Source organism: Podarcis raffonei, chromosome 6, assembly GCF_027172205.1.
Source record: "Podarcis raffonei isolate rPodRaf1 chromosome 6, rPodRaf1.pri, whole genome shotgun sequence".
In the NCBI taxonomy this organism is placed as follows: Eukaryota; Metazoa; Chordata; class Lepidosauria; order Squamata; family Lacertidae; genus Podarcis; species Podarcis raffonei.
Genome location: NC_070607.1, coordinates 78,157,721 through 78,172,940, shown reverse-complemented (window position 1 = coordinate 78,172,940; position 15,220 = coordinate 78,157,721). Strand labels below are relative to the sequence as shown.

General features: G+C 43.0%; 1 protein-coding gene across 1 annotated transcript in view; it reads left to right on the top strand.

Moving 5' to 3' along the window:
• The window catches only part of LOC128416415 (thyrotropin-releasing hormone receptor-like), a 28,392-nt gene extending 14,104 nt beyond the window's left edge, over positions 1–14,288 (top strand). The window contains exon 3 of the mRNA XM_053394137.1: positions 11,961–14,288. Coding sequence (XP_053250112.1) covers positions 11,961–12,341 — 381 coding nt within the window. The 3' untranslated portion in view covers positions 12,342–14,288. The remainder of the gene's footprint in view (positions 1–11,960) is intronic.
• Positions 14,289–15,220: the final 932 nt, after the last annotated feature.

The following is a 15,220-nucleotide window of genomic DNA, read 5'->3' as shown; positions in this document are numbered from 1 at the left end:
ATATTCCAGACATTCCCCAGATAGAAAGTTGCCTTTTGGGATATAAATGTTTTACAATAATTGACCTTGCAGCTATGAAAAGGTTTGATATTAACTCTGCTTCCTCACTGGGAACCAAACCGTTATTTATTTCTGGTAAAAGAAGCTGTATTTTACAATCCACAGTTATTGAAATGATTCTCCAAATGTCTTCCAGGCATTTTTGAATAAGGCAGTTCTAAGACATCTATGGGGCAGGTGGGGGACCCTTTTAAAGATGTTCCCATCTCCACAACTTGCAACAGTATATAATTGTGCCATGCATTTTAAATTCCAGTATCAATTGCACGGCATTTTAAAATATTTTAATTTAATTCTGTACTTCAAAAAATGTAGATCTTCTAATCCAAAGCCATTTTATACTTACCCTGGGTTTTCAGAACCCAAATCCTATTTCCATTTAGATAGTTCATTATGCTATTACTGAAAAAATCTTTAATTCCATAGTGTACCCTTAGCTTTCAATGGAACATAGACACACTTTTCTCATTCATAAGTATTGCTCTGAGTACATTATGAGCTCTCAGTCCCAGATTAAAAATGATATTATCTGCAAGTACTGTAAGAATAGTGGCAGTAAACCAATCATTAAAAATGTTTATAGCCCCTTGCATATGAAAACAACTTTTTTATTCTGAACCATACCAGAATATATAGCCAAACACCTTTCCAAGGAACAGAAAAATGTCTTTGCTACATAACCTTCTCAACATTTTTTATAGTGAAGGCAATGGCCAGAAGGGTCTTTGGCAAAGACATTTTTATGTTCCAGGAGCTGTTTTTAAGTTGCCACATTTAAAATATTTTACATGTAAAATTCATGATCACAAACATATGTGCATGGTTCGTTAAAATGTGTATGAGATCCTTCTAAGGAGCTCAGGGGGTTGTACTTATTTCTCCCCATTTTATCTTTACAACAACGCCGAGAGGTACAGGTGAAACTCGGAAAAGTAGAATATCGTGGAAAAGTTCATTTATTTCAGTAATTCAACTTAAAAGGTGAAACTAATATATGAGATAGACTCATGACATGCAAAGCAAGATATGTCAAGCCTTTATTTGTTATAATTGTGATGATCATGGCATACAGCTGATGAAAACCCCAAATTAACAAACTCAGAAAATTAGAATATTAAATGAAATCAGCAAAACAAGGACGGCAAATGGAGCAAATTACTGCCTCAATGCTGAGGTGCATTGAGGCAGTAATTGATGCAAAAGGGGCCCAAACCAGGTACTGGGTACATATGCATGCTTCTACTTCTCAGAGGTCCAATATTGCTCTATTTGCAGTCCTTGTTTTGCTGATTTCATTTAATATTCCTTGCATGTCATGAGTCTATCTCATATATTAATTTCACCTTTTAAGTTGAATTACTGAAATAAATGAACTTTTTCACGATATTCTAATTTTCCAAGTTTCACCTGTAGGTTAGGCTGAGAGATGGGCACAAGGTCACCCAGTGAGTGTCATGTCTGAGTGGTGATTTGAACCCAGGTTTCTCAGGTCCAACACTCTTAACCACTACACCACATCAGCCATGTCTGCTTGTGCTCCATAACTGTACATAGTCCTGACTATTATGTAGTTCTAACTTTATTGCAGAACATAAGAACCCAAAGGCCCATCTTATCCAACACCCTGTTTTTACAGTGGCCAGTCAGATGTCTATAGGTGGCTGAGTGCAACAGCCCTCTTCTCCACTTGAGATTCCCAGCATCTGGTATAGAGAGGCCCGCAAGGGAGCCCAACTGTCAGTGCAGATACTGGTTTATTGCCAATTATACTGCAAACACAGACCACCTAAAGCAGGGGTAGGCAAACTAAGGCCCGGGGGCCAGATCCAGCCCAATCGCCTTCTAAATCCAGCCCGCGGACAGTCCGGGAATCAGCGTGTTTTTACATGAGTAGAATGTACACTTTTATTTAAAATGCATCTCTGGGTTATTTGTGGGGCCTGCCAGGTGTTTTTACATGAGTAGAGTGTGTGCTTTTATTTAAAATGCATCTCTGGGTTTTTGTGGGACATAGGAATTGGTTCGTTTCCCCCCCCCCAAAAAAATATATAGTCCGGCCCCCCACAAGGTCTGAGGAACAGTGGACCGGCCCCCTGCTGAAAACGTTTGCTGACCCCTGACCTAAAGAATCAGATGGTCCCCAAGGGCACAAAAGGCTAATCCCATTTTCGCCTATTCCCATCTATTCTCCAGAAGAATGTTTTTATTGTTCTTCTGGGTGAAGAATGGAGACACGTTAATAATGTTTTACGTGGTTTTCCAGTATTCACACGAAAACAAAAAGGAACCACAATTTTTCTCAGCTGTTCCCCAGAACAAATTTACTTTATCTTTCATTGACCATGCGGCAAACTTTCTTCTTTTACTGCAATCCCAGCCAGAAGAGATGACGCGAATTGAAGCCAGACAACATCTGCAGGGCACAGGTTCCCCATCTCTGCACTAGTGTTAAGTGGAAACCTGCATCATTGTTTTATAATCCTGATAAACCTATAGTAATAGAAAGGGCCTCTTGAAATTGGTAATTTCTCTTCCTTATTACTGAGTTGAGTATATGTTTTGGATTCCATAAGAGGTTCCCGGAGGGAAGCAGAAGTGAATAAAAGCACAGTTCTTTGCTCATTCAGTCACTGAAGTCTTGAGGCAAAATATTAATTTAATAGACTCCGATGAATTTGAAATGGTTCAGATCCAATGCATCAGTTTTATTTCATTAGCCTGCCCCTCTTCCATTCCCATGTTTGACTGCCTTACTGAAATTTATTGGAAATCTGCCAGAAGAACCAGTTTGTAAGACTGTTTGAAGGTTCTGTTTTACCCACAATCCTGAAATACCAAAAGTGGCTGTCAAATCTTTTCTTGCCTGGTAGGCCAGAGAGTTTAGGGAGAGATCAAACAGAACTCGAAGCCTTCAAAGGTGACATCTACTCCACAGTAAGCTGTATTGCATGAGCTCCAATTGCAGACTAACCCATCCAAGGTTTTCTACTGTACTAGCGAGACAGAGAGCTATGAACAGACCCCTAACCCCAAATTCAGCAACTGCTTCCTTGACCTAGTCATGAACAGATGGGTACCCATGTACAAAAACAGATGGCACCAATCTTTAACTAAAAATTTAAGCTTCTTCGTGCCTTGTATTTGCTGGTGTTCCTTATAATATACCACTGAGAGCACGAATGCCTGGTTCACACACCACATTCAGCTGCTGTTGTTAAAACCAAGCTACGGAGCTTGCATCATGCTGGTGCATGCTGCTGAAAAGTCTTTGCTCCACTCTGATCCACTCTGCTCCCGGCTGCCCCACAACTGTTATGCCAGTCTGACTTGTCATGGCACTTGAACCTGAGCTTGTCATTCCTGTCTATCCAAATAAACCACCACATGCCCGGGTTCAAACAGGAAGGGGGGAAGAGTATAGCGAGAACCATTCAGCAGTGTATTTTGCACTCACATGAAACTTTACCCTGTTGTGTGGTAAGGCAAGGCCGCTGCTAGGTGCAAGGGAAGGTTATGGGGCAGGGCTCCAGGAACATGGAGCTCTGGTGTTGCTTCACCCAAAAATAATCTCAAACTGAGCCCTATATCATAGGAGGAGGAGCTGCATCCTAATGTTTAGCCCCGCCCACACTGGAAGGTGCTGCTTTAATTAAAAGGGAATCTCCTGCTGTAATGGAGTGAGGAGCCTCTGGGCTCACTGGAGCTTCCGCAATGGAGTCCACATATGGGAGGGCAGTGTCACAATCTGAGGCTCCTCTGTTAGCCTTGCTTCTGGCGCTGGCTTTGTGTGTCTTTCCCCTTTTGGCTTGGAATCTTCAGCTCTATCTCTTGACGAAGAGGAATCTGATTCCTGGACCCTTGCAAAGCCATAGTTTGTTTTTAAACTATGGTTTAATGTGACAGGTGGACCCAGGTGTGAAAGTCACCATTGTGTCTGTAAATGGAGACATCATGCAAATTGACTTTTTTAAAAAAGCAGTTTTAATTGGTTTTCATAGATGTATAACAAAATACAACTAGACAACTAAACATAATCATGACACCCTCTCCACCCCACCCCACCCCCAATCTTGCCTTCTGTCTGGTAACTATTCGTGTATTTGCAATATTCGTTCCTCTTTCAATTTTTCCCAACAAAATTTTCCTGAGTTATACCATTAGGGTTGTATGGGAGCAGCCATCCACAGCAATGTCGCCTTCTCTAGCTAAACTAGCAAGAAATACACATAGTCACAACATCCATATTTGAAGTGATGGAGCTGATATAATGTTTCACAGGCTGTTTTCACTAGTCTATACCATACAGTTGTTGGAGCTGAAACTATCTGATCTGATAGCAAAACCGAGTTTGCCCTCAAGCAATGAGCAAAATTGCCCTTAGAGGCTAATCTTTTGCCATGATTAGAGCAACTGCTTATATATGTACTTTGGCAATGTTGGTCTACTTTGTTTTTTCTAATTGAAGTACTGCTGGATGTAATTGAATAATCTAAAGGACACTGAAGTCAAATGGAAAAAACAGCACCCCTGTCACCGGCGGGCTGTACTCCAAAACTCACATCACTTTATTAGAAGGAATTCAGTCGTGATCTTAAGGGGCATTTGTTTCACTGATGGGCTGGGGGGTCACAGAAGAAAAAAATCCCATGCTGTGTTTGCTAATGTAGATTAGCATTTGCTAATGTAGATTAGATGCACTGATTGTATTTTAGGGTATGTGCATACCAGCAGATTTTCACAGTGTGTGTGTGTGTGTGTGTAGATGTTTATGCAGTCCACATCTCATCTTATCCAGAGTTTGACTTTTGGGTTTTATATGCTTTCCTTTCTTTGCAACGTTATGGCCAAAACCTAAGAACATAGGGAGATGCCTTTCACCAAGTCAAACCATTGGTCCCTCTAGCTCAGCGTTGTCTCCACGATTTCAGAAAGGTCTCTGTCCCAGCCCTACCTGGAGATGCCAGAGTCTGACCCCAAGGGACCTTCTGCATGCAAAGCAGATGCTCTACCAATGAGCCACAGCCCTTCCCCCTAAGCAGTTATGGCAGCAGCCACAGGGCAAGTGCCTGAATGCATAGTGATTTCAGATGTGCCTCATCGTATATTAAAAATCCCCCCTTTGTGAGCTGACCCATTCACAACGCAGAGCTAGCAAACAGGTGAAGCATGCCCACAGAGTGTACTCAATTGCTTGTACTACCTTTATACAGGAATGGTCTTGCTCATACGGTAAATGCTTTTATACATGATGGAGCGCACTTCACGGCAAGTGCTTCCATCACATCTGTTCCAGCCCTTTGTGCTCTCTCAGACAGGTACTAATTATATCACAGGAATATAGTAAACTGCCATTTTGCAGGAGTGCCTTCCCCAATATTGCTTTACCCACCAATTAAGATCAGGCAGGAGGTGCTCTGCTTGTTGTTGTTGTTGTTTGAATTTATATACCGCCCTATACCTGGGGGTCTCAGGGCAGTTATTCTGGCATTAGCCTCCACTAGCTGGTAGGGAAGGGAATAATAATTTAATAATAATAATAATAATTTATTACTTATACCCCACCCATCTGGCCGGACCTCTCCAGCCACTCTGGGCAGCTTCCAACAGGATATTAAAAACACGATAAAACATCAAACATTAAAAACTTCCCTAAACAGGGCTGCCTTCAGATGTCTTCTAAAAGTCAGGTACAGTGGTACCTCTGGTTGCGAACGGGATCCATCCCGGAGGCCCATTTGCAACATGAAAAAAGCGCAACCCACAGCGGCGCATCTGCGCATGCATGGGTTGTGATTTGCCGCTTCTGTGCATGCGCATGACGACATTTTGTGCTTCTGCTCATGCGCGTGCGGTGAAACCCGGAAGTAACCCTTTCCGGTACTTCTCGGTCACTGCGGGACGTAACCTGAAAGAACATAACATGAGGTATGACTGAGTTGTTTATTTCCTTGACATTTGGTGGGAGGGTGTTCCACAGGGCAGGCACCACTACCAAGAAGGCCCTCTACCTGGTTCCCTGTAACCTCATAACGAGGGAACTCCTAGAAGGCCCTCGGAGCTGGATCTCAGTGTCCGGGCTGAACAATGGGGGTGGAGGCGCTACTTCAGGTAGATAAGCCAGTAAACACTTTTGGACTGTTCTCCACCAGTCTTCTACCCCCGTTGGTTCAAAAGTGTGCACTCTTAGTGTCTATTCTCATTTCTCTGTCACCTCTGGCAAACAGGTTTCTGCATTCTTTTCAAAAACTGAAGTTAAAAGTTTTAAAAGGGTTTTTGAAAGGGGGGCAAGGAAACACTGTTTGACTAGAGATGGTAATGGAGCAAAAACAATTATTTGTTGCTTTCCGCTCTCTTAAAAGCTGTTACCTGACTCAAGCTGGTTGAGCTGATTTCGTTCTATTTTGAATTCCATGGGGATATTGAAAGTTGAGGAATCTATTCAAACAGCCTTTAAGGTCCGCCCTAAAGGCACAATATGATTGCTGCCTCTTTCAGCAAATTTCATTCAGTATCGCTATGTCGTTTTGCTCAAAATTCAACCTCTTGGCATTTACATAGAAATGAAAACCTCTCGAGTCAGCAGAAAGCAACCCAATGAAACTCTGTTTTGCCAATATGACAAAATGGCAAATAGTTTTCGGCTCAGTGAGGAAACTGTTGTAGACTTTGCAGATATTTACAAGGAAGTTTGCTCGATGTTCAGAGGTGTGGTGTTTATTCTTCCACGAAGCTATTTCAAAGGAGGGCTGATGGGTGTGTGCCTACTTTCTTCAAACGATGAAAAGGCCACAACAGAATCTTTCTCACTGATGAATGCAGCTTGAGAAACAGAATCCCTAAATTCTCACATGCACTTTTGATTCATTCTCTGTCTTCCTGTGTTTTTGAAGAGCCAAACTAAAGGCTACATTGTAGACCCTGAACTAGTTTTCTGTCAAAATTGCCAGGGGTGGGGGGTGATTTTTAGCAGGAAATGTGTGAAGGCCCTCAGACTCGAACAGAAGCATATTCTAGGCCAGGGGCCTGTGGGGTTAGTTTTGTTTCAACATGGAAGTGGCCAGGATAAGAGAAAGAGAGAAAGAGAGAAAGAGAGAAAGAGAGAGAGAGAGAGAGAGAGAGAGAGAGAGAGAGAGAGAGAGAGGTGTTTTAAAAATCATACATGACAGGTGGCCATCCAATCTCTGTCTAAAAACCTCCAAGGAAGGAGAGTCCACCGCCTCCTGAGGGAGACTGTTCCACTGTCTTACTGACAGCCTTTACTGTCAGAAATTTCTTTCTGATGTTCAGTCGGAATCTCCTTTCTTGTAACATGAAGCCATTGGTTCATGTCCTACCCTCCAGAGAAGGAGAAAACAAGCTTGCTCCATCTTCCATGTGGCAGCCCTTTAGATATTTGAAGGTGGCACTTAATTTTGTGATTTAGCCCTACTTCAAAATAGTACAAAATCCGCTCAGCACACACATGATAAAATCAGAGTTCAATTTGGATTAAGAACATAAAAAGAGCCCTTCTGGATCTGACCAATGACCAGTCTCATACAGCATCCTGGGCAGTTCCCAACTAAAGTGCCCTATCAGTGCAAGGAATTTACATTTGCGCAACGCAATGGGACCCTGGTGGGCTACCGTATATGGCTGATGTGCTGGGTCAACTTTTAACAGCAACAAAGACTGAGCAGCAGAGCATCTGCCTTGCAGTCAGGGAGTCCTAAGTTCAGTTTTCAGCATCTCCAGCATCTCTGGGGAAAACTTCCCTGAATCTTCCTGGAGAGCCACAGTTCATCTGTGTAGGATATACTGAGCTAGATCTTATTTGGTACAAGGTAGCTTTCCATCTTCCAGTGAATGAGCTCTTGGCAAAGATCAGAGTTGAACCAAGAACTTCTTGGCTCATGGCACATGCTATCTCGCCTGATTTCATCCCGACTACATGTTCACAACAACATTGTGCTCTTTTCAAAATGCTGACTGCTAATGTTCTATAATGAGGTTTCATCTCAGTTGTGATCAATTTTTCACTCCAGTTAATTGTTTCTATTATGTTTGTGTGCACTCATTATTTCTCTCTTTTTTTCTCTTTCACCATCAAAACATCCTTGGCATCCAAGCTTCACCATCATTGCCATTGTTAGTTGCAATAGCCAGACTGTCACCTGCATCTTTTCTGGTAACTGAGAAACCATCTTCACCAGCAAGTCATCTTACGTCTCCCAGCCTCCAACAGTGGTAATCCCAAACATCTGAGATGACATTTCATGCATTCAATATCTTAGCCTGTAAGCTTATGCTACATTAACTTAAAATGCATTCGTTGAATGTTATGCAATCACATAACGCTGTGGATTTGGGTGAATTGCATTACAGCCACATTTGCATGTGGACATTAGCATGTCACTCTGCTTATTCACGATCAAGAGAAGGACTGTGGCTCAGTGGCAGAGCACATGGGTTGTACGCTGAAGTTCAACTCCTGGCATCTCCTGTGTTCCCATATCCCACTTTGCTCATCTCCTAGCTCAAGTGGGAACAACCAGCTTGTTGTCACATGTGAATGCAAGATCATGGTTTGTTTCTCCCCTGGAACAACATGAAGCCATTTGTTGGTTTATCGATCATGGCATATATGAGGGAAACAACCCATGATCCAGTGTTTGCACATCACAACAAGCCAAACTTCATGGCTTGTTGCTTCCAACCATGCTAGGGGAAGAGCAAGGCAGAGGCTATCCGCTCATTTACAAAAAGCCATTGTTTATGTCTTACTGTGACATGCAAACGAGGGCTGTATATATTGCACATGATTTGTTGTTGTTCTTAGAAAGTGTTATATTTTAGGTCAGTTGGGATCTAATGCCTTGAGAGGAATCTTCTGTCCCCTGTTTTCTGACAGGTGAGGCAAGAGCAGCCTCCCTCGCACCTCTCATTTTTGTTTTCAGAGGAGTCGTTGATTCAAACCTGAGGCCTTTCTGCCCCTTATCTGAGGCTGACACATTACCAAAGCTAAGACATGATACCCAGCCAAAGGTTGGATCTGTGACTGAGCTAGGATCCGAATGATGTTCTTTCTCTATCTACTGTTATATTCTATCCTTTCATGCTTAATTCTCCATCACTGAAGTTTTGACATGCAGTTCCCAAATGGCAGGTCTGCTTTGTTCTTAGCTGTAATATAACTATGACTCACAGTGCAGTCCTCCACAGTGGAAAGAAAATGTCCTTGTCCCTTCATTCTCTTGCCTACATAATAGCTGGCCATAGAGGTCTGTTAGAAAGTCATTTTCTTGCTCCAGGCTCTCAAGTGCGACATCTTTATTAAGCTTACCATCTTTGAGCTACCATATGTCTCCTGAAGGGCACTAAGCAGCTCCTTGCCTCCAGCCTTAAACTGCAGAGCAAGCATGACAGAAAAGGAATATGAGCTTGAAATAAGACAAGCAGCCTAGTCTTCTTTTTCATGTTTTCATGGAAGTGACTCTCGCTAAGTTCAATGGAGCTTAATCCCTAGTAATTGTGTTTCAAGTTACAGCACAAAAGTCGGTTTTCTGGCAAATGTATTAACTCCCCTTTTATGTTTAAGAGTGTATGTCCTTTCAGCACGTATATAGCATTTTTTTCTTCCTAAAAGGGGGAGTGCACCCCTTTGAATTCAATGAATTACATGCTGAGGGGGAGGATAATCAACCATCCCCTGAACAGCTCTTTGTAAAGATTACAATGATTATCAACTTTCAATACTAGGGGAATGCATTAAGAAGAAAGGGGGAGTCGAATGCGCAGCTGAGATGAACAGTAGTGTATATCTTAACTCACAGCACTTCATTGTTCTCAGACTACTGTTACAGTCTTGATATGTGCATTCATTAGCCACACTGTATATTGAAGAAAGAAGAAGGGTGGAGAGTTCTTTTGTCAGGCCAGATCTGGAATTCATGCTTGTGTCTGGGAATGCTTAATACTAACCACCGTTGGATCTATTTGATTCTACAAGGCTTCCACAGAATGGAAAAACATTCAAAAACTATAGAGAAAAACTGGAGGAGAGAAATTACGGCACCTTCAAAGTTAAGGCAAAACAAGCATCCTTGTTTACAGTGCTACCACCAAAGCCCTTTCTATTTCTATTGGGCAGAGAGGAGGGAGATAAGAGTTTTCAAAATTGCATTTGCCCAAAATGAATGTTGACTTCTGCTGGCCTTCATCCCCAGTTCCCAACCTTCTCTAAAGGGAAAAATGTGCTCAGGAAAATGCTCTGCTTGTGTTTTACAAGACGGATGGTGGTTCAAATTCCCTTCCATCATCTGTGGAAACAGTGGACGCTTCCATGTGGAAGTTCATCATTGCCTTGGTGCTGTTGCTGCATGCAAATTTTGAGCAGTGTTCACACAACATCATCCTGGGCAAAATGCCACCCCATGTTATATTCTCATTTAATCCTGATTTACTATTTACTGGTGCTGAATGCTAATGATTCTTGTCTCAAGGTAAGCTCTTGGCATTGTGCATATGTAGCTCAATGCTACATAGTCAACCACACCTGAGCCCATTAAAATGAGTGGGCTTAAATGCCCCTAACTCTACATAGGTTTGGGCTGATGGACTTTACCTGTCTTTGATCAGTTGATGGTAAGTTATCTTATGGGGCACTTCCAGATTGTTGCTATTCTCAGGTAGGATCAAATCACATACTAGCAAATTCAGGGCGCACAAATAAATTTGATTTAGAGCTGTTGCATAGCGAGCCCACTTCCCTCCAAATTGAACTTTTTGTGATAAGGGAAATGCAGTGGAAAGGGTGGGGTGACAGTTGCTTGATGCAGCAGCATCCAGCCTCCCAGCAAACAAATCAGGATGAAGTTTGGTTTTAAGAGCCATCGTTGCCTGATCTCCCCGTAGACAAATCAGCATGAATGCTCAGTGCTCTGGAAACCTCCATTGTAGTGACTGAAGAAAGATTTTATGTTGCTTATTCCAATTGTCAAAGAAAAAATCTCAGAAAAGAAATAAACTTTGTAACACTAGTAGAAAGTGAACAGAGTGACAGCAAATGACAAGGTAGAAGGCAATACCCAAAATTAACTGGGACTCATTGTTGTTGTTGTTGTTGTTGTTGTTTGGTCGTTTAGTCGTGTCCGACTCTTCGTGACTCCATGGACCAGAGCACGCCAGGCACTCCTGTCTTCCACTGCCTCCCGCAGTTTGGTCAGACTCATGTTCGTAGCTTCGAGAACACTGTCCAACCATCTCGTCCTCTGTTGTCCCCTTCTCCTTGTGCCCTCCATCTTTCCCAACATCAGGATCTTTTCCAGGGAGTCTTCTCTTCTCATGAGGTGGCCAAAGTATTGTCTCAGCTTCAGGATCTGTCCTTCCAGTGAGCACTCAGGGCTGATCTCCTTAAGAATGGATGCGTTTGATCTTCTTGCAGTCCATGGGACTCTCAGGAGTCTCCTCCAGCACCATAATTCAAAAGCATCAATTCTTCGGTGATCAGCCTTCTTTATGGTCCAGCTCTCACTTCCATACATCACTACTGGGAAAACCATAGCTTTAACTATATGGACCTTTGTTGGCAAGGTGATGTCTCTGCTTTTTTAAGGGACTCATTATAGGACTATCTAAAGAGACAGAGCTGGTAAGATTTCATTAAAAACTAGCACCACTTGGAAAATACACCAGTTACGGTGATTGGCTGGAGAAGTCTAGAACTTTCCATCCATTTAAGAGTGTTCAGGGTTAGTTTAGGCATCCTAAACTAAAATGTAATCTGTTCCATATTCTGAACTTTCTATTAGATGACTTGGCAGTGAATTCTCTCCTCTTCCTTCCACCACAGATTATTAAGCAAATCTTATTGACAAAGATGTAAACTCACTCACTTTGTTTTTCTGCTTGCAACCTCCAAGGTGACGAAGATGCTAGCGGTGGTGGTGATCCTCTTTGCCCTCCTGTGGATGCCGTACCGCACCTTGGTGGTGGTCAACTCCTTCATGGACCCTCCTTACCTGAACATCTGGTTCGTCCTCTTCTGTAGGCTCTGCATCTACCTGAACAGCGCCATCAACCCCATCATTTACAATGTGATGTCTCAGAAGTTTAGAGCTGCCTTCAAGAAGCTATGCAAATGTGGGGGGAAGAGGACAGAGATTGCCACTCAGTACAACGCTCCTGTCTTCTACAGCACCATGAAAGACTATTCCCATGACAGTTCTGAGCACAACATCACAGAACAAGAAGATCTCAATGGCTACCCATCATCAGCAAGGAGGAGTAAACCTTCCAAATAAACGCATCACACAATACCAGCTTTGGTAATGGCAGCCACCTACTCAAGTAGTTCCAAGAATGTGTGAACAGCATGCCACAGGCCTGATGCTTCCCTCTTGCCATTTGTACGTAATATTTATACAAGGCCAACCAGTTTGTTTTGTGCTTTAATGTTAACTTCAGGTAAACTTTAGTCAGCATTTTGGATCATTAGGCGTTCCGTAAAGATTGTTGTGGTGCAATGGAATTTCCTGTGACGTATGCGTCTCATAATTGCACCCAACGTGCAATTACAATTGTGTCAGGGGAGACTGAGGGCAGTGCTTGTGTACCCCAACCCTCCCCGTTGGCCTGGTCCCACTGCCGTCCACACGTTGGAGGGAATGGTCTGAAGGGGGAAGCAGGTCCTCCTCTTCCAACCTCCCCTTGCAGGGGAGGGCCAGGCCAATAGGGATGTGATTGAGAGAATGTGGCCAACATATATGGCCCCACTCTCCCCTTCACACGAGTGTAATCACATGGGAGCGAATGCCAAAATAAAGCTAATACTTGCAGTGTGTGACGCTTGGTTGTTACCTGCAGCAGCAGCAGCTTTCACTGAGCATTTAGGCCCCACAATGGTTACCATGAAGACTTCAGAAAGAGCTAGTAGAATATCCAAGTTACTGTAACTCACTTTATCCCAAGAATGTTTCTTACATTAAGCAAATTGTGTCTATTTTGCTCAGTGCCGTCTGTTCTGACCGGCAGTGGCTCTCCATTGTTTTTGGCAGAGACGTCTTTCCTGTCCTTCTATACCAGAGAAGCCATTTCAATTGGGGATGTCAGTGGTAAAGCCTTCTGCATTAAAAAAAACCCCGCTCTCTCTTATTACTTTATTGTGGTCCTTCCCTGCATGGCTTTGGTGTGATCAGGGAGAAAGGTCTGTCATGGTGCCATCAATTTGGGCCACGTGACCTTGATGCACGACCACCGTAGCATGTGTCATTTATAATAAATCTCAAGCTACAAGGTTAATGACCCATATGACAGCACCAGGGTAGCTCCTTTATCACAAGACTTCTTTTTTTAAAAAAGGCTTAAATCACTCAACAGTAGTAAAGACATTCCCTTAAGATTTCACCTGGCTGCTATCCTCATTGTTGCAGCTGATTTGTCAGCTGTTTTAGTTTCCCTGCAGTATATTTCCTTCGGAATAAGCATATATTTTGGTCCTGCACTGCTGGGTGTGTCATGCTGTGTCGCTGTATGGGTGAGTTGCTGTCCGTTCTTATTTTTTTCTACGCAGGCAGTTATACCAGCATTGGATAAAAGGTCTCCCTGGTGCACACCTGTAAATTGTAAATATTTGCAACTGTGGTGGCTTGATGTGCTTTGGGGGAAAGTACTCCAATTTGTACCATTTATTGACTCTATCGCCGTGAAATGTAAATTGACCGATCTGCGTTCCAGTTGTAAAATGAAGCACGTTTCACAGTTGCTACTGTTTATTGGTTTATTGCATTTGTAGCCAACGTAGTGCTTGCCAGATGTTTGTGGAATACAGCTGTAGCCAGCATAGTCAATGGCGAGTGATGAGAGGTATTGTAGTCCAAAATATCTGGAGGACACCCCATTGCTTACCTATGGTTCATGACGTTTGTATCCTGCCTTTCCTCCAGTAGTCCAATTAGTTCAATATTGTCTACACTGACTGATATATACCATTCTCTCCTCACCTCCATTTTTCCCCTCACCATTGCCCTGTGAGGTAGGTTAGGTTGTGACATAGCGGTCTAAGTCAACTACTGTACTGAGCTTCATGAAATGTAGGAAACTCCCTTATACCAAATCAGAGCATTGGCCCATACATCTCAGTAATATCCGCACTGCGTGACTCTTTTCAGACATGAGTATTTCCCAACTTTTTAAAAGGAAATCTGTGGCCACTGAGGCCTCATTTGTCAAAAGCCAGTGTGGCCCCATGGTTGGACTAGGAATGAAGTGTTGGATTACATAGAAGACCCACTTAATAATAGTAATAATAAATTATTATTTATATGCCACCCATATGACTGGATTTCCCCAGCTACTCTGGGCAGCTTCCAACAAATTAAAACACTGAACACAGTAAAACATTGAACATTAAAGACTTTCCTCCACAGGGCTGCCTTCAGATGTCTTCTAAAAGTAAGATAGTTGTTTCATTTCCTTGACATCTGATGTGAGGGCTTTCCACAGGGTGGGCGCAACTACTGAGAAGGCCCTCTGCTTGGTTCCCTGTAACCTCATAATGAGGGAACTGCCAGAAGGCCCTCAGAGCTGGATCTCAGTGTTTGGGCTGAATGATGGGGGTGCTCTTTCACCAAAAGAGCATCTTCTTGGCAGTTGGAAGGTCCCAGGTTTTTTTCTCTGGAATCTCCAGGTAACATGGTGTCAACACCAGGGAAAACTATGGCAGTGGGTAGGTTTAGAAAAGGGCATACTTTTCAATAATCATTATTTTAGGGAGAAGTGGAGAAAAAAAATCATATTTCCAAAGTTGTTTTCCATTCCAAAACTGTAATTAGTGAGCATCATGTGGCACTGCTGATTGCCTACAGTAAGTCATATTGCTACCATGGCACTCCTGGCTCTAGCTGAAGCCAAGCGAACGACGGCACGCTGAGCAGCCTCTTTTGCAGCAGGGGAGATGTTGCACCACAGACCAGCCATTGTCTGTGCCTTCTCCTATGCTGACTGAACATGCAGTCCCACCTGCAGCGCAGCTGAAAGTGAGGCGTGTGAACGGTGGGGGCTGTGGAGGCTGTTTTGAAGGTCAAATGCACAGCAGGTGTGCACCGCACAGGCAGAAAATCTGCTGCACAGATATAACTTTGGTGACTTGATGCCATTTCTGTTTGTCAAAGTTCTTTGTTGT